This window comes from Oncorhynchus keta, unplaced genomic scaffold, assembly GCF_023373465.1.
Source record: "Oncorhynchus keta strain PuntledgeMale-10-30-2019 unplaced genomic scaffold, Oket_V2 Un_contig_28345_pilon_pilon, whole genome shotgun sequence".
NCBI lineage: Eukaryota > Metazoa > Chordata > Actinopteri > Salmoniformes > Salmonidae > Oncorhynchus > Oncorhynchus keta.
This window is the reverse complement of record NW_026285989.1, coordinates 103,713-131,152: the sequence shown is the minus strand read 5'-3', so window position 1 is coordinate 131,152 and position 27,440 is coordinate 103,713. Positions and strand designations below refer to the sequence as shown.

Below are 27,440 nucleotides of genomic sequence, written 5' to 3'. Positions count from 1 at the left end.
TTGATTAGGTTAGAGGTGTCTCTTCCATCAAACAGTAACAGTAACCCAGATCAGGTCAGTAGTCTATAATGGGGTGTTGTTTAGGTTAGAGGTGTCTCTTCCATCAAACAGTAACAGTAACAGTGACCCAGATCAGGTCAGTAGTCTATAATGGACTGTTGTTTAGGTTAGAGGTGTCTCTTTCATCAAACAGTAACAGTGACCCAGATCAGGTCAGTAGTCTATAATATAGTGTTGTTGAGGTTAGAGGTGTCTCTTCCATCAAACAGTAACAGTAACAGTGACCCAGATCAGGTCAGTAGTCTATAATATAGTGTTGTTTAGGTTAGAGGTGTCTCTTCCATCAAACAGTAACAGTAACAGTGACCCAGATCAGGTCAGTAGTCTATAATGGAGTGTTGTTTAGGTTAGAGGTGTCTCTTCCATCAAACAGTAACAGTAACAGTGACCCAGATCAGGTCAGTAGTCTATAATGGGGTGTTGTTTAGGTTAGAGGTGTCTCTTCCATCAAACAGTAACAGTGACCCAGATCAGGGCAGTAGTCTATAAGGCCTTCCATGCCACTCTCCAACCCCTCTCTCTGCCTGCCATGCCACTCTCCAACCCCCTCTCTCTCTCTGCCTGCCATGCCACTCTCCAACCCTCTCTCTCTGCCTCCCATGCCACTCTCCAACCCCCTCTCTCTCTCTGCCTCCCATGCCACTCTCCAACCCTCTCTGCCTCCCATGCCACTCTCCAACCCCTCTCTCTGCCTTCCATGCCACTCTCCAACCCCTCTCTCTCTGCCTTCCATGCCACTCTCCAACCCCTCTCTCTCTCTGCCTTCCATGCCACTCTCCAACCCCTCTCTCTCTCTGCCTTCCATGCCACTCTCCAACCCCTCTCTCTCTCTGCCTTCCATGCCACTCTCCAACCCCTCTCTCTGCCTTCCATGCCACTCTCCAACCTCTCTCTCTCTCTCTTCCATGCCACTCTCCAACCCCTCTCTCTGCCTGCCATGCCACTCTCCAACCTCTCTCTCTGCCTTCCATGCCACTCTCCAACCCCTCTCTCTCTCTGCCTTCCATGCCACTCTCCAACCCCCCTCTCTCTCTATGCCTTCCATGCCACTCTCCAACCCCTCTCTCTGCCTGCCATGCCACTCTCCAACCCCTCTCTCTCTGCCTGCCATGCCACTCTCCAACCCCTCTCTCTCTCTCTCTCTGCCTGCCATGCCACTCTCCAACCCCTCTCTCTCTGCCTGCCATGCCACTCTCCAACCCCCTCTCTCTCTGCCTGCCATTCCACTCTCCAACCCCTCTCTCTCTGCCTGCCATGCCACTCTCCAAGCCCTCTCTCTCTCTCTCTCTGCCTTCCATGCCACTCTCCAACCCCCTCTCTCTCTGCCTGCCATTCCACTCTCCAACCCCTCTCTCTCTCTGCCTGCCATGCCACTCTCCAACCCCTCTCTCTCTGCCTTCATTCCACTCCAACCACTCTCTCTCTCTCTCTGCCTTCCATTCCACCTCCATCCCCTCTCTCTGCCTTCCATGCCACTCTCCAACCCCTCTCTCTCTCTGCCTTCCATGCCACTCTCCAACCCCTCTCTCTCTGCCTTCCATGCCACTCTCCAACCCCTCTCTCTCTCTGCCTTCCATGCCACTCTCCAACCCCTCTCTCCCCTCCCGTCTTACCCCTTCCACCTCTCCCTCCCTGAGTAAGCAAGCAGCCATGCACAAGTCTTGGGTTGTGTGAACTGGAACAGCTCACAGGCTCCTGCTCTGTCTCCTGTTTCTGTAGTGAGACAGCATGATGTACCAGTACACCTCCTGGACAGGACACTAGTTTATCACAAGGCCTTAACCCCAATCTATCTCCCTATATTGCTGTGTGCAGCATTTCCCAGAGGGGGATCATTTTGGTTTTGGTTACACTTTACTTGGATAGTGCAGATTTGGTATCTATAGATCCTCTACAGTTGGTCATACTATCAACAAACAATCTGTTCATAAGCAACTGCTTGCCAAGGTTAGAATAAGGGTTAAGGTAAGGGTAAGTTTAGGGTCAGGATAAGGGTTAAGGGTAAGTGTAGGGTCAGGATAAGGGTTAAGGTTACGTTAGATCTAGTAGATAGTGGAAATGTTACTGATAGTCTGTAGAACATCTACAGATGGACCATCCAAATAAAGTGTCACCTTGGTTTTTGCCCGAGCACTACACAGCTGATTAAAATTATCAACGCTTGATGAGTTGATTATTTAAAATCAGCTGTCTATGACTTGGACAAAATCTCACACACCCCTTAGGGACCCCAGGGCCGAGTTCGCAAAAGCTGGCGTGGCGCAGCAGAGACCAGGTCCCATTAACAGCGTTGGGAAAGCTGCTCTGAAAAATATAGTTTACCACCAATTACTGAATACTGGAAGTTAAGCTACTGTACACTAAAGCTACTTTTGAGAAACAAAGTTTACTCAGTGACCTTGAAAAAATAAAATATTTCACTACATCCCAAACTACTTAGTAATTACCATCTCTAAATCTGAAACGTTAGACTACATATTGCAAGAACAGAACACTTCAGGGGTCAAATGTCAGCAGACTGTGTAATTTAGCTTAATACACAAAAACAAAATGTTTCAAGTGAGAATACAAGAAAGGAAGAGATTGTCTACTTCACCCACATTGTGTCATTCCAGTAGTTAGCAGTTAGCGACATGCCAAAAAAATTGTATTCACTGAAAACACTACCGAAAACCCATTTTGTAATGTTCCCAGAAAACACTACTGAAACCCATTTTGTAATGTTCCCAGAAAACACCACTGAAACCCATTTTGTAATGTTCCCCAGAAAACACCACTGAACCCCATTTTGTAATGTTCCCCAGAAAACACCACTGAAACACACTTTGTAATGTTCCCCAGAAAACACCACTGAAACCCATTTTGTAATGTTCCCCAGAAAACACCCACTGAACCCCATTTTGTAATGTTCCCCAGAAAACACCACTGAAACACACTTTGTAATGTTCCCCTAGAAAACACCACTGAAACCCATTTTGTAATGTTCCCCAGAAAACACTACTGAAACCCATTTTGTAATGTTCCCCAGAAAACACTACTAAACCCATTTTGTAATGTTCCCCCAGAAAACACTACCGAAACCCATTTTGTAATGTTCCCCAGAAAACACTACTGAAACCCATTTTGTAATGTTCCCCAGAAAACACCACTGAAACCCATTTTGTAATGTTCCCAGAAAACACCACTGAAACCCATTTTGTAATGTTCCCCAGAAAACACTACTGAAACCCATTTTGTAATGTTCCCAGAAAACACTACTGAAACCCATTTTGTAATGTTCCCCAGAAAACACCACTGAAACCCATTTTGTAATGTTCCCAGAAAACACCACTGAAACCCATTTTGTAATGTTCCCAGAAAACACCACTGAAACCCATTTTGTAATGTTCCCCAGAAAACACTACCGAAACCCATTTTGTAATGTTCCCCAGAAAACACTACCGAAACCCATTTTGTAACGTTCCCAGCAAGAAAACCCAAATAATAAATCGCTCAAACAGAAGGTGAACAGAGTCACTGACAACAACCGGAACGAAACAGGAAGGGCTCTGAAAGACACTCATGGGGGTGTCCACTGATAGTTGACTAGTAACAACAACAACTGGAACGTAAAAGACACCCACTAAATTTTCCCAAGAAGCAAACAAAATAAAAACCCAAACTGAAAAGACAGGAAGCAAAACCAAAACTGGGAAGATCAAACACAGGAATGTTTATCTAGAAATCAAAGCGGGATGCAAACTAAAAGGTGTTGACCCTCCACAACTCTCAAGACCACTGGCCCAGCCACTTTTAAATTTCACCTGGGCAAGCACTTGACTGATTTCCTTATATGAACTGTAACTCAGTAAAATCTTTGAAATTATTACATTTATATTTTTTGTTCAGTGTAGTTAAATTACATGTAGTTCCCCGACAGCCCATTTTGTTTACAGTCTTTGGTATGACTAATTTTGTCCATTCTTCGTTATAAACCACCTGTTTTTGTAGGGGATAATACATGTTTATTCTGAGGAAGAGTTCCTTATCAGTAGGAAACACACTTTAGTGTGAAACTAAAGGAGGGACTAAGGCTACCTAACAAATGGCACACTATTCCCTATACAGTGCACTACAGAGCGCTATGGGCTAAAAACAAACTTCACTGGCTGCATTGTGAATGTGACTCAATAGCACCACCTACAGGACGATATGGAAACTACGGACTCCATTGAGAATGTGACTCAATAGCACCACCTACAGGACGACAGGGAACTTAATTTGTTTCAAACAGTTTTCACAGGATGAAACATATTAGTAGAATAGTTTATTTATTAAAATCAGATCAATACTCAGATAATAAAATAGACAAAAATCAGTAAACTGTGTTTACCAGAGAATGTTCATTAGCACTGTCGTATACTATACACTGTTTTGTGTCCCTACTGGCACCCTATTCCCTATATAGTGCACTACTTTAGGCTCTGAGCAACATTAGTGCACTATATAGGGAATAAGTGCCATTTGGGAATCATGTTATATGATCAATATCAGATCGTGTACATTCTAAATGGATGGATGACATTTTACCATTAAGACCAGGGTCCCAAATGGCACCCTATTCCCTATTATATAGTGCACTACTTTTAGCCAGAACCCTGGGCCCTGGTCAAACGTAGTGCACTAAATTGGTGTCATTCAGGACTCCGATAACAATTTCTTGTCAAACATCACATTCTCTGACACTTTAAAAAGCTCATATTTGAGCTCACAGAGTAAACCACTGATGTTCTGCAAAAGGGAGGAATAGTGTAGGTCCTGAATAGTGTCCCTACTCCCTTTATAGTGCAGTCCTTTTGACCAGAGTGAATAGTGTCCCTACTCCCTTTATAGTGCAGTCCTTTTGACCAGAGTGAACAGTGTCCCTACTCCCTTTATAGTGCAGTCCTTTTGACCAGAGTGAATAGTGTCCCAACTCCCTTTATAGTGCAGTCCTTTTGACCAGAGTGAATAGTGTCCCTACTCCCTTTATAGTGCAGTCCTTTTGACCAGAGTGAATGGTGTCTCATTTGACCAGAGCCCATAGTGAATGGTGTCCCATTTGACCAGAGCCCAGAGTGAATGGTGTCCCATTTGACCAGAGCCCAGAGTGAATGGTGTCCCATTTGACCAGAGCCCAGAGTGAATGGTGTCCCATTTGACCAGAGCCCACAGTGAATGGTGTCCCATTTGACCAGAGCCCACAGTGAATGGTGTCCCATTTGACCAGAGCCCACAGTGAATGGTGTCTCATTTGACCAGAGCCCACAGTGAATGGTGTCCCATTTGACCAGAGCCCACTGTGAATGGTGTCCCATTTGACCAGAGCCCACTGTGAATGGTGTCCCATTAGGGACATCATGAAGCAGTAAAACCTCCCATCATGATCACAGTTCAGACACACAATGGCACGTTTCCAGTACTCTTATTTCGTAGTCCGCTTAGAGAGGACTTTTATTTTGAAGCCACCGCCACCCCCGTGTCTTCACTAGGAGATGATTGGACAGTGTCTCTCATGTGACACTCTTGGTGCCTCTTCAGCTGCCCTGACGCCGTGAACCCTTTCCCACATGCGCTACACAGGAAAGGCCGCTCCCCTGTGTGTGTCCTCATGTGTAGCTTCAGACTCCCCGGTGTGTGAACCCCGTATCACAGACAGCACAAGGGTACGGCCTCTCTTTAGTGTGTGTGATCTGATGCACTTTTAGGTTGCCAGATTGGGCAAAACTGGTCCCGCATATGGCGCAGATGAATGGTTTCTCTCCGGTGTGTGTCCGCTGGTGGCTCTTCAGGTCTCCAGCACGCAAGAAGGTTCGGCCGCAGAAGGAACAGCAGAATGGTTTCTCTCCGGTGTGAGTTCTCTGGTGGGTCCGCAGGTTCCCCAGCTCCGTGAAGCTCTTCGATTGGAGACAGATAAACAAAGACACAAAAACAAAAATGAAAAAGGAGGGGAAGCAGAGAAATATCGCACATATAAACAGATCTACAGTTTATAAGACTTGCTTTCAAAGAGAATGGCAAATCTATAACTCGCATTTCTATCTGAAAACTGTTGGTTCGTACACAAAGCTACATAAGGTAACTTTAAATTGACACGCACCTTGCCACACTGGCAAATGTGGTAGGTCTTCTGCCCCGTGTGGAGCAGCTTGTGTTTCTTCAGGTCGTGGGCTCGGGAGAACCGTTTCCCGCACTCTGAGCATTGGTGTGGTTTCTCCTTGGTGTGTGTCTGCAGATGGGTCTTCAGGTTGCCGCGGATGGCGAACCCTTTACCGCATACGGAGCAGTGGTGGAGGTTCTCCCCTTTGTGGATCATCTGGTGGCACTTGAGCGACTTGAATCAAAACAAACTTTATTTAGATCATTACTTACAACAAAATGCAGTGCAAAGTGCTTCCCACATAAAATCAATAAACCGTGAGAAAGATAAAAACAAAACAGCAGACGAGGAGTAAATAGATACAATTTAAGACCGTAAAACAACAACGAACCTTGAAGTAGGAGAAGCTTTTCCCACAGTCATTGCAGTGGTACGGTTTCTCCTCCCGGTGAGTCTGCTGGTGGTCTTTATAGTGGGCCAGCCGGGAGAAGCTTTTCTGACACTGGGAGCACTGGTACGGTTTCTCCCCTGTGAATAGAATAACTTCATTTTTTTTTAAATAAAGTTTATATTGATTTAAACTGGTGTTGAGAACAACGTTGCAGAAGCCCAGGCGGCAGCGGAGCGAGGGGACGAAGAAACAGATCGGGGAGTTTCTCTTAGTTATAATCAACTTCATGTTAAAAAAAAATGCAATAAAATAAGCTAATGCAATTGAAGGCATGTATCAAATACTTGCTTATACTGAAACTCCCAATGTCATATCCAACCGTTATACTAATTTAAAGCAATAGTCGTGTGTGTGTGGTCACCGAAATGATCATTTCAGCACTGACTTGATTGGGACAGCGCCACCACATTGCTTTAAGAAGAGTGTGGGTGACTCGTCTTGATAAATCAATTAACTAAAATGGAAGATTTTTTTTTTAATTCGCTGAATGTTCGTTTGGATATTGGACAACAATTAGGCCGGGGAAATGTTAGCTAAGTGAGTAACTTGATTCCAGTTCTCATATATTAAGTGATCAGAGCATTTTGCCAGCGTGTTACGTAGCTTAACAAGTGGATTCTGCTCTTCTCTGGCAGCCTGTCCTCCTCCCAACCAAATGCCTGTGTCTTGTCTGATAATCAGTCAATGAGATTTTATTCAACTTAAAATCGCTGTCTGTACATCAGAAAGAATTCACAACCCCTTGACCCAGCCACTACTGGAATCCTGGCTGCTGCTGCGGCTGAGAGAGAAACGTTTTTTACCCCCCCTTAACACAGCATGGCAAGCCTGAAACCGTTGGGCTGAGAATGAGAACTCTACACAGAACACATACCAATGACATGGAAGACAGAAACAAGATGAGCATAAATACCAATGACATGGGAGACAGAAACAAGATGAGCATAAATACCAATGACATGGAAGACAGAAACAAGATGAGCATAAATACCAATGACATGGAAGACAGAAACAAGATGAGCATAAATACCAATGACATGGAAGACAGAAACAAGATGAGCATAAATACCAATGACATGGAAGACAGAAACAAGATGAGCATAAATACCAATGACATGGAAGACAGAAACAAGATGAGCATAAATACCAATGACATGGAAGACAGAAACAAGATGAGCATAAATACCAATGACATGGAAGACAGAAACAAGATGAGCATAAATACCAATGACATGGAAGACAGAAACAAGATGAGCATAAATACCAATGACATGGAAGACAGAAACAAGATGAGCATAAATACATTTTCATTTAAAAGCCGGTACAAAACGTTGAGTGTCTTTCTGAGAGATATAAACCTGAGGAGGTAAAACGGCACATGTATTATATAACAGACCTGTGTGGATGCGCTGGTGGATCTTAAGGTTACCCTGCGCAGTGAAACCTTTCCCACACTCAGAACACTGGAACAACACATGTATTATATAACAGCTTCTCTCCTGATACACAGACAGACAGAACGTTTCAATGTCACAAATAACAGACTTTAAAAACACATTGAGGCCCAATCAAAGAGAGTTTTGAGACACTGATAACATTTGTAGGCAATTATAATATCAATATTTTTTATAATACATTTACATCAATCATTAACATGTATTCTTATTTAATTTAATTAGGCAAGTCCAAGGAACAGTGGGTTAACTGCCTGTTCAGGGGCAGAACGACAGTTTTTAAACTACCTTGTTCAGGGATTTGAACTTGCAACCATTTCGGTTACTAGTCCAATGCCTAACCACTAGGCTACGCTGCCGCGCCCTCATCATCAACAAACATCCCATGACATCATCCTCTATACACCTGGAAGAAGGAGCCACTACACCTGTGTGGGTCATCTGGTGTTTCTTCAGCCCTCCCAGACTGGTGAAAGTCTTCCCACACTGATGACAGACGTGGCTCACCCTCTCTCCTAGGGATGAGTTAGAGGTACTGATAAAGTCGATCAAGAGCATCCATATATATCGATTCCAACATTTTGTCATCTAAGCCAGAAATCTTGCTTGTTTATAGGTGACCAAATACTTATTTTCCACCATAATTTGCAAATAAATTCATTTAAAAAAATCCTACAATTTGATTTTCTGGATTTGTTTTCTTCTTCTCATTTTGTCTGTCATAGTTGAAGTGTACCTATGATGAAAATTACAGGCCTCTCATCTTTTTAAAGTGGGAGAACTTGCACAATTGGTGGCTGACTAAATACTTTTTTTGCCCCACTGTATATCGATTCCAACATTTTGTCATCTAAAAATAAACATTAAGTGATATTTCCCGTTGCGAGACATATTCATTTTGATTCAGCCCCTCAATAGATGCACATGTTTACCTCTGGTCTTACTATGATAATACATGAAACTTTTAAAATGTGTCTGACCTCTGACCTATCTGCTCCCTGTTGGATACGCATTTATTGTAGCATTTACATGAGGCAAGACCTCTACACTTCATAGCACTTCTATATAGAGGAGTATCGATTCACAAGAATGGTCCCAAATCCCAGAAACAGACTGCATGATCTGGTGGATGTTGACAGTTGTAATGTTATAGCAGGCATGGTCTGGTGGATGTTGAGCTGTAATGTTATAGCAGGCATGGTCTGGTGGATGTTGAGTTGTGATGTTATAGCAGGCATGGTCTGGTGGATGTTGAGCTGTAATGTTATAGCAGGCATGGTCTGGTCTGGATGTTGAGTTGTAATGTTATAGCATGCATGATCTGGTGGATGTTGAGTTGTGATGTTATGGCAGGCATGGTCTGGTCTGGTGGATGTTGAGTTGTGATGTTATGACAGGCATGGTCTGGTCTGGTGGATGTTGAGTTGTGATGTTATAGCAGGCATGGTCTGGTGGATGTTGAGTTGTGATGTTATAGCAGGCATGGTCTGGTCTGGTGGATGTTGAGTTGTGATGTTATAGCAGGCATGGTCTGGTCTGGTGGATGTTGAGTTGTTATAGCAGGCATGGTCTGGTGGATGTTGAGTTGTGATGTTATAGCAGGCATGGTCTGGTCTGGTGGATGTTGAGTTGTGATGTTATGGCAGGCATGGTCTGGTGGATGTTGAGTTGTGATGTTATGGCAGGCATGGTCTGGTGGATGTTGAGTTGTGATGTTATAGCAGGCATGGTCTGGTGGATGTTGAGTTGTGATGTTATAGCAGGCATGGTCTGGTCTGGTGGATGTTGAGTTGTTATAGCAGGCATGGTCTGGTGGATGTTGAGTTGTGATGTTATAGCAGGCATGGTCTGGTCTGGTGGATGTTGAGTTGTGATGTTATGGCAGGCATGGTCTAGTGGATGTTGAGTTGTGATGTTATGGCAGGCATGGTCTGGTGGATGTTGAGTTGTGATGTTATAGCAGGCATGGTCTGGTGGATGTTGAGTTGTGATGTTATAGCAGGCATGGTCAGGTGGATGTTGAGTTGTGATGTTATAGCAGGCATGGTCAGGTGGATGTTGAGTTGTGATGTTATAGCAGGCATGGTCAGGTGGATGTTGAGTTGTGATGTTATAGCAGGCATGGTCTGGTGGATGTTGAGTTGTGATGTTATAGCAGGCATGGTCTGGTGGATGTTGAGTTGTGATGTTATGGCAGGCATGGTCTGGTCTAGTGGATGTTGAGTTGTGATGTTATGGCAGGCATGGTCTAATGTTGAGTTGTGATGTTATAGCAGGCATGGTCTGGTGGATGTTGAGTTGTGATGTTATAGCAGGCATGGTCTGGTGGATGTTGAGTCTGGTCTGGTGGATGTTGAGTTGTGATGTTATAGCAGGCATGGTCTAGTGGATGTTGAGTTGTGATGTTATAGCAGGCATGGTCTGGTGGATGTTGAGTTGTGATGTTATGGTCTGGTGGATGTTGAGTTGTGATGTTATAGCAGGCATGGTCTGGTGGATGTTGAGTTGTGATGTTATGGCAGGCATGGTCTGGTGGATGTTGAGTTGTGATGTTATGGCAGGCATGGTCTGGTCTGGTGGATGTTGAGTTGTGATGTTATGACAGGCATGGTCTGGTGGATGTTGAGTTGTGATGTTATAGCAGGCATGGTCTGGTGGATGTTGAGTTGTGATGTTATAGTAGGCATGGTCTGGTGGATGTTGAGTTGTGATGTTATAGCAGGCATGGTCTGGTGGATGTGGAGTTGTGATGTTATAGGGCATGATCTGGTGGATGTTGAGTTGTGATGTTATGAGCAGGCATGGTCTGGTGGATGTTGAGTTGTGATGTTATGGCAGGCATGGTCTGGTCTGGTGGATGTTGAGTTGTGATGTTATGGCAGGCATGGTCTGGTCTGGTGGATGTTGAGTTGTGATGTTATAGCAGGCATGGTCTGGTCTGGTGGATGTTGAGTTGTGATGTTATGGCAGGCATGGTCTGGTGGATGTTGAGTTGTGATGTTATGACAGGCATGGTCTGGTGGATGTTGAGTTGTGATGTTATGACAGGCATGGTCTGGTGGATGTGGATGTTGTGATGTTATGCAGGCATCTGGTCTGGTGGATGTTGAGTTGTGATGTTATAGCAGGCATGGTCTGGTGGATGTTGAGTTGTGATGTTATAGCAGGTCTGGTGGATGTGAAGTCTGGTGGATGTGGAGTTGTGATGTTATAGCAGGCATGGTCTGGTGGATGTTGAGTTGTGATGTTATAGCAGGCATGGTCTGGTGGATGTTGATTGTGATGTTATAGCAGGCATGGTCTGGTGGATGTTGAGTTGTGATGTTATAGCAGGCATGGTCTGGTGGATGTTGAGTTGTGATGTTATAGCAGGCATGGTCTGGTGGATGTTGAGTTGTGATCTGGTGGATTAGTTGTTATAGCAGGCATGGTCTGGTCTGGTGGATGTTGAGTTGTGATGTTATGACAGGCATGGTCTGGTCTGTGGATGTTGAGTTGTGATGTTATGACAGGCATGGTCTGGTCTGGTGGATGTTGAGTTGTGATGTTATGACAGGCATGGTCTGTGATGTTGAGTTGTGATGTTATGGAGGCATGGTCTGGTTGGTTGTGATGTTATAGCAGGCATGGTCTGGTGGATGTTTGTGATGTTATAGCAGGCATGGTCTGGTGGATGTTGTTAGTTGTGATGTTATAGCAGGCATGGTCTGGTCTGGTGGATGTTGAGTTGTGATGTTATGCAGGCATGGTCTGGTGGATGTTGAGTTGTGATGTTATAGCAGGCATGATCTGGTGGATGTTGAGTTGTGATGTTATGCAGGCATGATCTGGTGGATGTTGAGTTGTGATGTTATAGCAGGCATGGTCTGGTGGATGTTGAGTGGATGTTATAGCAGGCATGAGTTGTTGATGTTATAGCAGGCATGGTCTGGTGGATGTTGAGTTGTGATGTTATGACAGGCATGGTCTGGTCTAGTGGATGTTGAGTTGTGATGTTATGACAGGCATGGTCTGGTCTGGTGGATGTTGAGTTGTGATGTTATGACAGGCATGGTCTGGTCTGGTGGATGTTGAGTTGTGATGTTATGGCAGGCATGGTCTGGTCTGGTGGATGTTGAGTTGTGATGTTATGGTAGGCATGGTCTGGTCTGGTGGATGTTGAGTTGTGATGTTATGACAGGCATGGTCTGGTCTGGTGGATGTTGAGTTGTGATGTTATGGCAGGCATGGTCTGGTGGATGTTGAGTTGTGATAATATGGCAGGCATGGTCTGGTGTACTGAAGTTGGCGCTGTGGTGCAATAAGGCTTGAGCACCACCATGGCTGCTTACAGCTACATTCTATCTTGTAATAGTCTATGCCAAATACTGAAAAATAATACTTGTTCACAATAACCTGTGTGGATGGTGAGGTGTCTCTTCATGTCGTCTGAGCGTGAGAAACATTTCCCGCAGACGGAGCACCGATGGGGTTTCTCTCCGCTGTGAGTCTGTGTGTGCCTCTTCAGGCTCCCCACGGTGATGAAGGTCTTGCCACACTGGGAGCAAGGGTGTGGCTTCTCCACTGCACTCTGAGCGTTCGAACTCTGTTCATTCTCCCCGTCTGAACAGTCTGTGTCAGAGTTGGCGCCCCCTCCTGTTTCCGTGACAACACTACAGGTTAAATACAGTCGGGGAACCGTGTGTATCTCTTTCAGATCAATGTTCTCTTACGTAAACACTATAAACTATCAAAGTGGATACAACCAAAGCTTTTTATCATCCCCATGAATGGTTATTGTGGTCTGTGATTACCGGAGTTGGTCTCATCTCCGCCACCTCCCTCCTCCTCTGCATCTCTTCTAACAATAGAAAGCCCTGTTAAAATACAGATACACATGAATAGAACCGATAATATCCATCAGAACTTCTATAACAGGTAACCAGGCAACCAGGTAACCAGGCAACCAGGCAACGGGGGCCTGAGTGTCTGCTGATGTTTATTATTTAATAATAATAATAATAATAATTATTATTTCTGTCAATCAGTGTTTGATATAGACATGGGTAACCAGGAGTGTACAATAATGAGTGCAGAAGGATAAGAGCCCAGAGGACTCTACTGTACCACTACTACCCAGAGGACTCTACTGTACCACTACTACCCAGAGGACTCTACTGTACCACTACTACCCAGAGGACTCTACTGTACCACTACTACCCAGAGGACTCTACTGTACCACTACTACCCAGAGGACTCTACTGTACCACTACTACCCAGAGGACTCTACTGTACCACTACTACCCAGAGGACTCTACTGTACCACCACTACCCAGAGGACTCTACTGTACCACCACTACCCAGAGGACTCTACTGTACCACCACTACCCAGAGGACTCTACTGTACCACCGCTACCCAGAGGACTCTACTGTACCACCATTACCCAGAGGACTCTACTGTCCACTACTACCCAGAGGACTCTACTGTACCACCCCATTCTACTGTACCACCGAGGACTCTACTGTCCTGCCACTACCCAGAGGACTCTACTGTACCCACCCCATTCAGAGGACTCTACTGTACCACTGCTACCCAGAGGACTCTACTGTACCACTGCTACCCAGAGGACTCTACTGTACCACTACTACCCAGAGGACTCTCTCCCACCCCATTCTAGCTAGCTACTGTCCTGCTACTACCCAGAGGACTCTCTCCCACCCCATTCTAGCTAGCTACTGTCCTGCTACTACCCAGAGGACTCTACTGTACCACTACTACCCATTAGGCTAGCTACTGTACCTGCTACTACCCAGAGGACTCTCTCCCACCCCATTCTAGCTAGCTACTGTCCTGCTACTACCCAGAGGACTCTCTCCCACCCCATTCTAGCTAGCTACTGTCCTGCCACTACCCAGAGGACTCTCTCCCACCCCATTCTAGCTAGCTACTGTCCTGCTTCTACCCAGAGGACTCTCTCCCACCCCATTATAGCTAGCTACTGTCCTGCTACTACCCAGAGGACTCTCTCCCACCCCATTCTAGCTAGCTACTGTCCTGCTACTACCCAGAGGACTCTCTCCCACCCCATTCTAGCTAGCTACTGTCCTGCTACTACCCAGAGGACTCTCTCCCACCCCATTCTAGCTAGCTACTGTCCTGCTACTACCCAGAGGACTCTCTCCCACCCCATTCTAGCTAGCTACTGTCCTGCTACTACCCAGAGGACTCTCCCCCACCCCATTCTAGCTAGCTACTGTCCTGCTACTACCCAGAGGACTCTCTCCCACCCCATTCTAGCTCGCTACTGTCCTGCTACTACCCAGAGGACTCTCTCCCACCCCATTCTAGCTAGCTACTGTCCTGCTACTACCCAGAGGACTCTCTCCCACCCCATTCTAGCTAGCTACTGTCCTGCTACTACCCAGAGGACTCTCCTCCACCCCATTCTAGCTAGCTACTGTCCTGCTACTACCAGAGGACTCTCTCCCACCCCATTCTAGCTCGCTACTGTCCTGCTACTACCCAGAGGACTCTCTCCCACCCCATTCTAGCTAGCTACTGTCCTGCTACTACCCAGAGGACTCTCTCCCACCCCATTCTAGCTAGCTACTGTCCTGCTACTACCCAGAGGACTCTCTCCCACCCCATTCTAGCTAGCTACTGTCCTGCTACTACCCAGAGGACTCTCTCCCACCCCATTATAGCTAGCTACTGTCCTGCTACTACCCAGAGGACTCTCTCCCACCCCATTATAGCTAGCTACTGTCCTGCTACTACCCAGAGGACTATCCTCACCCCATTCCAGCTTGCTACTGTCCTGCTACTACCCAGAGGACTCTACTGTACCACTACCCCATTCTAGCTCTCTACTCACCCGATTTCACTACCCTTCCTCCTCATCCATGTCCACTTTCACAACTTTCTGCCCTGGTGCTACTACAAGATACAGTACTGAAAACAGACAGTAGTGATGAACAGACTAGCCTGACTGAAAACAGACAGTAGCGATGAATAGACTCCTGACTGAAAACAGACTAGCTGAACAGACTAGCCTGACTGACAAAAGACAGGTGATGAACAGACTAGCCTGACCCCAGACAGTAGTGATGAATAGACTAGCCTGACTGAAAACAGACAGTAGTGATGAAGACTAGCCTGAAAACAGACAGTAGTGATGAATGACTAGCCTGAAAACAGACAGTAGTGATGAATAGACTAGCCTGAAAACAGACAGTAGTGATGAATAGACTAGCCTGAAAACAGACAGTAATGATGAATAGACTAGCCTGAAAACAGACAGTAATGATGAATAGACTAGCCTGAAAACAGACAGGAATGATGAATAGACTAGCCTGAAAACAGACAGTAGTGATGAATAGACTAGCCTGACTGAAAACAGACAATAATGATGAATAGCTAGCCTGACTGAAAACAGACAGTAGTGATGAACTCTCTCCCTGAAAACCCCAGTAATGATGAATAGCTAGCCTGAAAACAGACAGTAGTGACTGAATCCCACCCCTGAAAACAGACAGTAATGATGAATAGACTAGCTGACTGAAAACAGACAGTAGTGATGAACAGACTAGCCTGAAAACAGACAGTAATGATGAATAGACTAGCCTGAAAACAGATAATGATCAACAGACTTCGCCTGAAAACAGACAGTAGTGATGAATGACTAGCCTGAAAACAGACAGTAATGATGAACAGACTAGCCTGAAAACAGACAGTAATGATGAACAGACTAGCCTGAAAACAGACAGTAGTGATGAATAGACTAGCCTGACTGAAAACAGACAGTAGTGATGAATAGACTAGCCTGACTGAAACAGACAGTAGTGATGAATAGACTAGCCTGAAAACAGACAGTAGTGATGAATAGACTAGCCTGAAAACAGACAGTAGTGATGAATAGACTAGCCTGAAAACAGACAGTAGTGATGAATAGACTAGCCTGAAAACAGACAGTAGTGATGAATAGACTAGCCTGAAAACAGACAGTAATGATGAATAGACTAGCCTGAAAACAGACAGTAGTGATGAACAGACTAGCCTGAAAACAGACAGTAGTGATGAAGACTAGCCTGAAAACAGACAGTAGTGATGAATAGACTAGCCTGAAAACAGACAGTAGTGATGAATAGACTAGCCTGACTGAAAACAGACAGTAGTGATGAATAGACTAGCCTGACTGAAAACAGACAGTAGTGATGAACAGACTAGCCTGACTGAAAACAGACAGTAGTGATGAATAGACTAGCCTGAAAACAGACAGTAGTGATGAACAGACTAGCCTGAAAAAGACAGTAGTGATGAATAGACTAGCCTGAAAACAGACAGTAGTGATGAATAGACTAGCCTGACTGAAAACAGACAGTAGTGATGAAGACTAGCCTGAAAACAGACAGTAGTGATGAATAGACTAGCCTGACTGAAAACAGACAGTAGTGATGAACAGACTAGCCTGAAAACAGACAGTAGTGATGAACCTAGCCTGAAAACAGACAGTAGTGATGAATAGACTAGCCTGAAAAACAGACAGTAGTGATGAATAGACTAGCCTGAAAAACAGACAGTAATGATGAATAGACTAGCCTGACTGAAACAGACAGTAGTGATGAACAGACTAGCCTGAAAACAGACAGTAGTGATGAATAGACTAGCCTGACTGAAAACAGACAGTAGTGATGAATAGACTAGCCTGAAAAACAGACAGTAGTGATGAACAGACTAGCCTGACTGAAAACAGACAGTAGTGATGAAGACTAGCCTGAAAACAGACAGTAGTGATGAATAGACTAGCCTGAAAACAGACAGTAGTGATGAATAGACTAGCCTGAAAACAGACAGTAGTGATGAATAGACTAGCCTGAAAACAGACAGTAGTGATGAAGACTAGCCTGAAAACAGACAGTAGTGATGAACAGACTAGCCTGACTGAAAACAGACAGTAGTGATGAATAGACTAGCCTGAAAACAGACAGTAGTGATGAAGACTAGCCTGAAAACAGACAGTAGTGATGAAGACTAGCCTGACTGAAAACAGACAGTAGTGATGAATAGACTAGCCTGACTGAAAACAGACAGTAGTGATGAACAGACTAGCCTGACTGAAAACAGACAGTAGTGATGAATAGACTAGCCTGACTGAAAACAGACAGTAGTGATGAACAGACTAGCCTGACTGAAAACAGACAGTAGTGATGAAGACTAGCCTGAAAACAGACAGTAGTGATGAACAGACTAGCCTGAAAACAGACAGTAGTGATGAAGACTAGCCTGAAAACAGACAGTAGTGATTAACAGACTAGCCTGAAAAACAGACAGTAGTGATGAAGACTAGCCTGAAAACAGACAGTAGTGATGAACAGACTAGCCTGAAAACAGACAGTAGTGATGAACAGACTAGCCTGAAAACAGACAGTAGTGATTAACAGACTAGCCTGAAAACAGACAGTAGTGATTAACAGACTAGCCTGAAAACAGACAGTAGTGATTAACAGACTAGCCTGACAACAGACAGTAGTGATTAACAGACTAGCCTGACTGAAAACAGACAGTAGTGATTAACAGACTAGCCTGACTGAAAACAGACAGTAGTGATGAACAGACTAGCCTGAAAACAGACAGTAGTGATGAACAGACTAGCCTGACAAACAGACAGTAGTGATTAACAGACTAGCCTGAAAACAGACAGTAGTGATTAACAGACTAGCCTGAAAACAGACAGTAGTGATTAACAGACTAGCCTGACTGAAAACAGACAGTAGTGATTAACAGACTAGCCTGACTGAAAACAGACAGTAGTGATTAACAGACTAGCCTGAAAACAGACAGTAGTGATTAACAGACTAGCCTGAAAACAGACAGTAGTGATGAACAGACTAGCCTGAAAACAGACAGTAGTGATTAACAGACTAGCCTGACAACAGACAGTAGTGATTAACAGACTAGCCTGACAACAGACAGTAGTGATTAACAGACTAGCCTGACAACAGACAGTAGTGATTAACAGACTAGCCTGACAACAGACAGTAGTGATTAACAGACTAGCCTGACTGAAAACAGACAGTAGTGATTAACAGACTAGCCTGACTGACAACAGACAGTAGTGATGAACAGACTAGCCTGACTGAAAACAGACAGTAGTGATTAATAGACTAGCCTGACTGACAACAGACAGTAGTGATTAACAGACTAGCCTGACTGACAACAGACAGTAGTGATGAACAGACTAGCCTGAAAACAGACAGTAGTGATGAACAGACTAGCCTGACTGACAACAGACAGTAGTGATGAATAGACTAGCCTGACTGACAACAGACAGTAGTGATGAATAGACTAGCCTGACTGAAAACAGACAGTAGTGATGAACAGACTAGCCTGAAAACAGACAGTAGTGATGAACAGACTAGCCTGACTGAAAACAGACAGTAGTGATTAACAGACTAGCCTGAAAACAGACAGTAGTGATGAACAGACTAGCCTGACTGAAACAGACAGTAGTGATTAACAGACTAGCCTGACTGAAAACAGACAGTAGTGATGAACAGACTAGCCTGACTGAAAACAGACAGTAGTGATGAACAGACTAGCCTGACTGAAACAGACAGTAGTGATGAACAGACTAGCCTGAAAACAGACAGTAGTGATGAAAGACTAGCCTGAAAACAGACAGTAGTGATTAACAGACTAGCCTGAAAACAGACAGTAGTGATGAACAGACTAGCCTGAAAACAGACAGTAGTGATGAACAGACTAGCCTGACTGACAACAGACAGTAGTGATTAACAGACTAGCCTGACTGAAAACAGACAGTAGTGATGAACAGACTAGCCTGACTGACAAACAGACAGTAGTGATTAACAGACTAGCCTGACTGAAAACAGACAGTAGTGATGAACAGACTAGCCTGACTGACAACAGACAGTAGTGATTAACAGACTAGCCTGACTGAAAACAGACAGTAGTGATGAAGACTAGCCTGACTGAAAACAGACAGTAGTGATGAACAGACTAGCCTGACTGAAAACAGACAGTAGTGATGAACAGACTAGCCTGACTGAAAACAGACAGTAGTGATTAACAGACTAGCCTGACAACAGACAGTAGTGATGAGCCTGGAGAAATTCCAGTCCTCTGGGGCCTGATTGGTGTCCCACTGTTCCCCCATCCCTACCTAGCAAACACACCTGATTTAAACTAATTGCATTTTTAACTGAAGATCGTGATTAGATGATTATTGGAGTCAGGTGTGTTAGCTGGGGCTGGGACAACACTGTGACACCAATCAGGCCTTGGAGGACTGGAGTTGCCCAGGCTAGCCTGACTGAAAACAGACAGTAGTGTTGATGAAAGACCATCAGCACTATGAATAAACTAGCCTGACTGAAAACAGACAGTAGTGATGATGAAAGACCATCAGCTCTATGACTAAACTAGCCTGACTGACAGTCTGTTTCTGCGCTCTTGTCAAATCACACTCCATAAGGAGTTGGCAATATAGGGGAAACAGGCTGGCAGTCAGGCTATGAAAAGGCTACACAGCACAGTAGAGTTTATTGTAGCCCAATATTGACTTGACTCAACACCTGAACTTACCAGAGTCTACATCATCGCTATCCTCTTCCTCTTCATCAGCCTCCTCCTCGTCATTACCATCATCATCTTTGACAGCCACACTGAGTTCCAGTGTTTGACTGCAGTCTTCCAGCTTCCCTGACGTCATCTCTGGACCTCGCAGGGAGCTTCTCTGGGCCGGGTCACTAGCATCCGGGGATTCCGGATCAGACATGGTGCCACAGTCTTAAATATGAAGAGGAGATATGTGATCGATCGATCGATCTATTCAGAAAACACACTGACGTCTAGCTGTCTAACGTCGTTATTGTATCAGATATGAGTCTAAGCTTGCTAGTTCGCTGCTTGCAGAACATTGGAGGAAAAACAACGACGGTCACTGATCTAGTTAAGGTTAGCTAGTTACTGAGACGGGAATAGCCTTCACATGTTGTAGATTAAACATCCTCCCTCTGTGGCTACTGACTAGGTGGAGGACGTGGGGAAAAAAAGCCATAGGCGCATCCTCGTTAGCTCGACCTGAAGCTTCCCTGGCTGGTAGTCGTTCTAGTAGCTTAAACACTGATATAGCATGTTGGGTTCAACATTTCAACGTTACACAGATTACCTGGGATAGGTTTTCTTCAATTATTTGACATGGAGGAGGGTCGGGGAATCCAACTGTAAACTTCCGCCTGTATGAGGAAAAAGGTGTGTTCACGAGCATCACGGATGCGCAGGCATTGCGCTTCTTTCACTCTGTTTGGATTGTTTCTATTATTAATTTATATTGAACCTTTATTTAACTAGGCAAGTCAGTTAATAACAAATGATTATTTAGAGCAGTATACTATTCGGCGTACAGTAGTATTGGTGTAAAAAGGAGATGCATGTATCAGATGCTCTTATCCAGAGCGATTTACAGGCGCAATTCGGCAGGACTCCTTGACTTTTTATTTAAATCTACGACATTTATAGAAAAGGTATGTGTCTAAACTACTTTGTAAGCTCAACATTTTTAAACGTCTTTATTTTTTAAGGATAATTGTACTGCTGGATAGGCCTCATCTTGGACAACAGAAATCATCCCCAAAATTGCCACCAAGACAGGTATTCATTCATCTTATTTTAGCATTTCTACACTCCACATGTTAAAAGTCTCTGGTGGCGGTTTCCCAGACACAGATCAAGCCCAGTGCTGGACTAAAAAAAGCACTTTTTCACTATAAATTCTCAATTGAGAATGCTTTTTTAGACAAGGACTAGGCTTAATTTGCGTCTGGTAAACCACCCCTCAGAGAACCCCAGACAAAGGACAACACATCACGCAGTTGGCGTTTATTGTCATAACATTTACTGACAAGGTCACATTGTGTCACATCAAATCATGTGTATGTTATTAAGCCCTTTTCACATCAGCAGGTGCCACAAAGTGCTCTTGTCCAGGGCTGAGCTCTGACCCTTTGGGGGGCATGTGGTCAACAACAAAAAGCTCCAGCACCCAATGTTGAGTAAAGTATTTTGACTATTTCAGTTGGAATAAACCCTGCCTAAAACCACAAAGTGCCCTGCAGATACCCTGCCTAAAACCACAAAGTGCCCTGCAGATACCCTGCCTAAAACCACAAAGTGCCCTGCAGATACCCTGCCTAAAACCACAAAGAACAAGCAATGCAGAGGCAGAATCAAAGGGAGTAGGAAAAGCTCCCTAGAAAGGCAGAAACCTAGAGAGGAAGCAGGCTCTGATTGGTCCTCTTCTGGCTGTGTCGGGTAGAGAGGAACCAGGCGCCGAGGCGTGACCTGACCTCTTCTGGCTGTGTCGGGTAGAGAGGAACCAGGCGCCGAGGCGTGACCAGACCTCTTCTGGCTGTGTCGGGTAGAGAGGAACCAGGCGCTGAGGGCTGTGTTGGGTACCAGACCTCTTCTGGCTGTGTCGGGTAGAGAGGAACCAGGCGCCGGGCGTGACCTGACCTCTTCTGGCTGTGTCGGGTAGAGAGGAACCAGGCGCCGGCGTGACCTGATCTTCTGGCTGTGTCGGGTAGGGGAACCAGGCGCCGGCGGCGTGACCAGACCTCTTCTGGCTGTGTCGGGTAGAGAGGAACCAGGCGCCGGGCGTGACCTGACCTCTTCTGGCTGTGTTGGGTAGAGAGGAACCAGGCGCCGGGCGTGACCTGACCTCTTCTGGCTGTGTTGGGTAGAGAGGAACCAGGCGCCGAGGCGTGACCTGACCTCTTCTGGCTGTGTTGGGTAGAGAGGAACCAGGCGCCGAGGCATGACCTGACCTCTTCTGGCTGTGTTGGGTAGAGAGGAACCAGGCGCCGGGCGTGACCTGACCTCTTCTGGCTGTGTTGGGTAGAGAGGAACCAGGCGCCGAGGCGTGACCAGACCTCTTCTGGCTGTGTCGGGTAGAGAGGAAGCAGGGCTATGATGGATGACCAGACCTCTTCTGGCTGTGTTGGGTAGAGAGGAACCAGGCGCCGAGGCGTGACCAGACCTCTTCTGGCTGTGTTGGGTAGAGAGGAAGCAGGGCTCTGATGGGTGACCAGACCTCTTCTGGCTGTGTTGGGTAGAGAGGAAGCAGGGCTCTGATGGGTGACCTGACCTCTTCTGGCTGTGTTGGGTAGAGAGGAACCAGGGCTCTGATGGGTGACCTGACCTCTTCTGGCTGTGTTGGGTAGAGAGGAACCAGGCGCCGGGCGTGACCAGACCTCTTCTGGCTGTGTTGGGTAGAGAGGAACCAGGCGCCGAGGCATGACCTGACCTCTTCTGGCTGTGCCGGATAGAGATTTAAGAGTCCATGTGACCATTAAGGCCGGATCGTTCATAGATGACCAGCAGGGTCAAATAATAACCACGATGACAATAATGGAAAGGGGGGATACCTAGTCAGCTGTACAACTGAATGCCTTCAACTGAAATGTGTCTTCTGCATTTAACCCAACCCCTGAATCAGAGAGGTGAGGAGGAGCTGCCTTAATCAACATCCACGGCGCCCAGGGAACCGTGGGTTAACTGCCTTGCTCAGGGGAACAGTGGGTTAACTGCCTTTCTCAGGGGAACAGTGGGTTAACTGCCTTTCTCAGGGGAACAGTGGGTTAACTGCCTTTCTCAGGGGAACAGTGGGTTAACTGCCTTGCTCAGGGGAATAGTGGGTTAACTGCCTTGCTCAAGGGAACAGTGGGTTAACTGCCTTGCTCAGGGGAACAGTGGGTTAACTGCCTTGCTCAGGGGAACAGTGGGTTAACTGCCTTGCTCAGGGGAACAGTGGGTTAACTGCCTTGCTCAGGGAACAGTGGGTTAACTGCCTTGCTCAGGGGAACAGTGGGTTAACTGCCTTGCTCAGGGGAACAGTGGGTTAACTGCCTTGCTCAGGGAACAGTGGGTTAACTGCCTTGCTCAGGGGAACAGTGGGTTAACTGCCTTGCTCAGGGGAACCGTGGGTTTAACTGCCTTGCTCAGGGGAACCGTGGGTTAACTGCCTTGCTCAGGGGAACCGTGGGTTAACTGCCTTGCTCAGGGGAACCGTGGGTTAACTGCCTTGCTCAGGGGAACCGTGGGTTAACTGCCTTGCTCAGGGGCAGAATGACAGATTTGTACCTTGTCCGCTCAGGGATTCGATCTAGCAACCTTTCAGTTACTGGCCCAATGCTCTCACCACTAGGCTACCTAAAGAGGGCAACACGATGTAACACATCATTATATATATCATTACTGTCTTCATATATGGCGTTAACCTAGAGAAGCTTTATGAAGGCTGTATCACTAAATGAAGCACTACAAATTCAGTCATGACTAGTGAGACGTTGAAAAGCACATGTGGAGCGCAATTTCAGATTACTTTTATTTTGAAAACCCATGTCCTTAAATGGATTTTTCGACTGTTTCAAATGTAGACCTTCCACTGGTACGTGCCCGAGGCCCAGCGATGCTAGTGTTAATGAGAGCAGCAGAGAAACCTGGATTTTTCTCAATTCATCAGTCCTCGAGTTTTTGCATTCTCTCTCCTCAGCTTCTTCTCAAAACTCATTGGAGGAGAAGGTCTGAGGGAGGGACTTTAGATATTCTCCTCCAATACAGTTGAGGATGCAAGATAATCGAGGAGAGATGAATTGAGAAAGGATAGGCCTCAGTGACTAAAGTACTGGCCACTGGTCTCATTGACGACATGTGTTTTCCAAAATAAAAGTCCTCCAGACAAATTGTAGGCTTTTCCTATGTCATGTCCAAGGAGGCTGTCATCTCGCTTGTGTGATGCTCCTGGTGTTTCTTCAGCAATTTGGGTACATGGAACCCTTTCCCACACAGGCTACAGACATACGGCTTCTCCCTGTATGGAGCCTCATGTGCACCTTCAGACTCCCCGGTGTGGTGAACCCCTTATCACAGACAGTACAAGAGTACGGCCTCTCTTTTAGTGTGCGTGATCTGGTGCACTCTCAGGTTCCCAGACTGGGCGAAACGGGTCCCGCATATAGTGCAGACGTACGGTTTCTCTCCAGTGTGTGTTCTCTGGTGGCTTTGAAGGTCACCAGCCCGTACGAACGTCCGACCGCAGTACGAGCAGCAGAACCTCTTCTCAAGGTTCTTCAAGTGCGTCCTTGCATGCGTCTGCAGCTTCTCTACATCCGTGAAGCTCTTACCGCAGTCGCAGATGTGGTAGAGGACCTCTTCCATGTGTAACTTCTTGAGCTTGTGTTTTTTCAGGCACTGGGATCTGGCGAAGCGTTGTCCGCAGATGGAGCACTGATGCGGTTTCTCCTTGGTGTGGGTCAGTAGGTGGGTGTTGAGGTTCCCTCTGATCGTGAAGCCCTTCCCGCAGTAGGAGCAGTGGTGGAGGTTCTCTCCTGTGTGGATCAGACGATGAACCTTGAGGGTTCTGAAGTGGGAGAACATCTTGCCACAGTCATCACAGTGGTATGGCTTCTCGATACGGTGGGTCTGTCTGTGCTTCCTATACTCCAACAGGTGGGCGAAACTCTCCGCACACTTGGAGCAGTGGTATGGTTTCTCTCCCGTATGGACTCGCTGGTGGATCTTGAGGTGCCGTAGCAAGGTGAAGGTCTTCCCACACGGATGGCAGACGTGCTTGGTTTTCTCCGGTGTGGATGGTCATGTGTCTCCTCAGGTCGTCGGGTCGTAAGAAACACTTCCCGCAGACAGAGCACTGATGTGGTTTCTCTCCGCTGTGAATCAGTGCATGTCTGTTCAGCCGCGTCTTTGTGAGGAACCTCTTTCCGCACTCGGAGCAGCGGTGGTGCTTCTCAGAGATGTCTGTGTCAGATCTGGCAACCTCTCCTGTTTCAATGACAACATTATAGGGGTTAGAGACGCTGCTAGGACAGAGAGGAGAGAACAGCATCACTTGCATGCTTAACAGTATACTGTACATATAGTAAAATACTATATCGACCCAACACCTAGCAACCTCGTCAAGCGGTTCAGATCACTGTTGGGTTGACAGTCTCCTGGACCCAGTTTGCATACTGGTCGGAGGTACACCCCAAATTTGCTACAATACCATGTACCTGCACCCATAGAGATCCTACTCAATTACTAGAGGGGCTGTGTTGTGAACCCTCAAAGTTCCATAATGGTCTGAAAATGGCAGCCATCTTGGTCAGGGAGAAATCCAACACAGTCTAATTGGAATGAATGGCAGTAGGTGATGCATTTCCTGCTTTAACTGACGCAGGGAAATAAAAGGCATGTGATGCATCAGAAATTGGGTAATAGAATTAGTCGACCTAAAATGTTGGTCATATAATTATAAATACAGTTTATACAGGTTTTAAACACATTTTCCGTATAATTAGCCTCTAAAATATATGTAAACAAACCCACAATGACTCAATGTGTGCTCTCTTGGAAAGCAGTGAGTGTTTTTATACGATACAATATCAGTACTTGCATTTTACAACTTGTCTAAGTCCTATCAACAACTGATGTCAGAAAGTGTATGGCTGTGGATTGACTGCATTGTTTTTAATGGAATGTTGGCAGCTATTTTTTTAAGCTGTCTGGATAGCAACAAGCAAACAGTGGAGATCATCTTCAAATTCATTGTGTTACACAATAGTGTACCTGCACCATAGTCAATCAAATAGTTTAACATCAGGGTATGGGTGTTTCTCTCACCTTTGTGAACCACCTGGTGTCGTCTCAGGTCATAGGATCGCAAGAAGGCCTTCCCGCAAACGGAACAATGGTGGGGTTTCTCTCCGCTGTGGGTCATCGTGTGTATCTTCAAACTGCTGGCTGCAGTAAACCGCTTGCCGCACTGGGAGCAGAGGTAAGGTCTCTCCGGGTCAGGGTCCCCAAGGCTGTCTGGGTCAGAGCTGGCACCCTCTCCTGTTTTAATGGCAACATTACAGGGGTTAAACACTTGTTTTCTATTTTATATGCTATACTATGCATCGGTATCTAAAAAGGTAGAAAGGATAGTTGACTTCTCCTAAATGTATATTCTGATCTGAGTTGGTCCTACCCACACCTTCCTCCTCCTCTTAGATGTATGTTCTGATCAGCGATTACTGGGATATTCAAGTCCGGGCTCTGGCTGGGCCACTCAAGGACATTCAGAGACTTGTCCCGAAGCCACTCCTGTGTTGTCTTGGCTGTGTGCTTAAGGTCGTTGTCCTGTTGGAAGGCGAACCTTCGCCCCAGTCTGAGGTCCTGAGTACTCTGGAGCAGGTTTTCATCAAGGATCTCCCTGTACTTTGCTCCGTTCATCTTTTCCTCGATCCTGACTAGTCTCCCAGTCCCTGCTGCTGAAAAACATCCCCACAGCATAATGCTGCCACCACCATGCTTCACCATAGGGATGGTGCCAGGTTTCCTCTTTGGCATTCAGGCCAAAGAGTTCAATCTTAGTTTCATCAGACCAGATAATCTTGTTTCTCACGGTCTAAGTCCTTTAGGTGCCTTTTGGCTGTCATGTGCCTTTTACTGAGAAGTGGCTTCTGTCTTGCCACTCCACCATAAAGGCCTGATTGGTCGAGTGCTGCAAAGATGGTTGTCCTTGTGGAAGGTTCTCCCATCGCAACAGAGGAACTCTGGAGCTCTGACAGAGTGACCATCGGGTTCTTGGTCACCTCCGTGACCAAGGCCCTTCTCCCCGATTGCTCAGTTTGGCAAGGTGGCCAGCTCTAGGAAACCCTTCCCCATATCTGTGTCGTGACACAGTCCTGTCTCTGAGCTCTAAGGACAATTCCTTCGACCTCATGGCTTGGTTTTGCTCTGACATGCACTGTCAACTGTGGGACCTTATATAGTCAGGTGTGTGCCTTTCCAAATCATGTCCAATCAATTACATTTACCACAGGTGGACTCCAATCAAGATGAAGAAACATCAAGGATGATCAATGGAAACAGGATGCACCTGTCTCTGCAGTCTCAGTCTCTGTTTTCATTTTTAATATATTTGCAAACATTTCTGAAAACCTGTTTTTGCTTCGTCATTATGGGGTGTTGTGTGTAGATTGATGAGGATGTTTTAAATTTGTTTAATCTATTTTATAATAAAGCTGTAGTGTAACAAAATGTGGGGAAAGTCAAGTGGTCTGAATACTTAGCGAATGCACTGTATGTCGGTAAGTAGCCTTCCACAAGCCTTGGTCTGAACAAACCAGAACGGCTCATAGGACAGATCTCCTGTTTCTGAAGCGTGAGGCAGAGGCAGGAGAGTATGTAGTGTTATGTATATTTTATGGATATCATGTATTTTATTTGTTGTGTTTTATTTCCTGTTTTGACCCCAGAAAGTGGGGCTAATTGAGGATCCCAATAAATACTACTAAATACTACACAACTTATTCT

The 27,440-nt window shown here is 45.8% G+C and overlaps 3 protein-coding genes across 3 annotated transcripts; all 3 read right to left on the bottom strand.

Moving 5' to 3' along the window:
- Window positions 1-4,730: 4,730 nt before the first annotated feature.
- Window positions 4,731-25,857, bottom strand: LOC118383371 (oocyte zinc finger protein XlCOF26-like). The gene is made up of 4 exons (XM_052507013.1): window positions 25,761-25,857; window positions 24,823-24,920; window positions 23,975-24,719; window positions 4,731-5,697 (listed from the first exon to the last, which is right to left on the bottom strand). The coding sequence occupies exons 1-3, from the start codon at window positions 25,855-25,857 to the stop codon at window positions 24,006-24,008; spliced, it is 909 nt and encodes a 302-aa protein (XP_052362973.1). The 3' UTR covers window positions 4,731-5,697; window positions 23,975-24,005.
- Window positions 5,696-14,941, bottom strand: LOC127923104 (zinc finger protein 235-like; the record flags this gene model as incomplete). The annotated part of the gene is made up of 8 exons (XM_052507015.1): window positions 5,696-5,975; window positions 6,179-6,412; window positions 6,570-6,706; window positions 8,026-8,128; window positions 8,426-8,598; window positions 12,479-12,718; window positions 12,877-12,939; window positions 14,938-14,941. Coding segments are annotated over 8 exons (1,230 nt in total), but the record flags the coding sequence as incomplete, so codon positions are not given.
- On the bottom strand, window positions 14,947-20,245 carry LOC127923103 (death domain-associated protein 6-like). Its single transcript, XM_052507014.1, has 2 exons — window positions 19,668-20,245; window positions 14,947-14,990 (listed from the first exon to the last, which is right to left on the bottom strand). Exons 1-2 carry the CDS (start codon window positions 19,858-19,860, stop codon window positions 14,947-14,949), a joined length of 237 nt encoding a protein of 78 aa, XP_052362974.1. The 5' UTR covers window positions 19,861-20,245.
- Window positions 25,858-27,440: the final 1,583 nt, after the last annotated feature.

What these genes read in the sequence shown, in the direction of transcription:
- LOC118383371 (XM_052507013.1), bottom strand. Translation starts at nt 25,857, where the DNA reads ATGACCCACAGCGGAGAGAAACCCCACCATTGTTCCGTTTGCGGGAAG. An exon ending in ACACCAGGTGGTTCACAAAG is followed by an intron (nt 24,921 to 25,760) that starts GTGAGAGAAACA and finishes TCATTGAAACAG; the next exon opens with GAGAGGTTGCCAGATCTGAC. An exon ending in AGACGCGGCTGAACAGACAT is followed by an intron (nt 24,720 to 24,822) that starts GCACTGATTCAC and finishes TCCACACCGGAG; the next exon opens with AAAACCAAGCACGTCTGCCA.
- LOC127923103 (XM_052507014.1), bottom strand. Translation starts at nt 19,860, where the DNA reads ATGTCTGATCCGGAATCCCCGGATGCTAGTGACCCGGCCCAGAGAAGC. An exon ending in TAGCGATGATGTAGACTCTG is followed by an intron (nt 14,991 to 19,667) that starts GTAAGTTCAGGT and finishes TAGTAGCACCAG; the next exon opens with GGCAGAAAGTTGTGAAAGTG.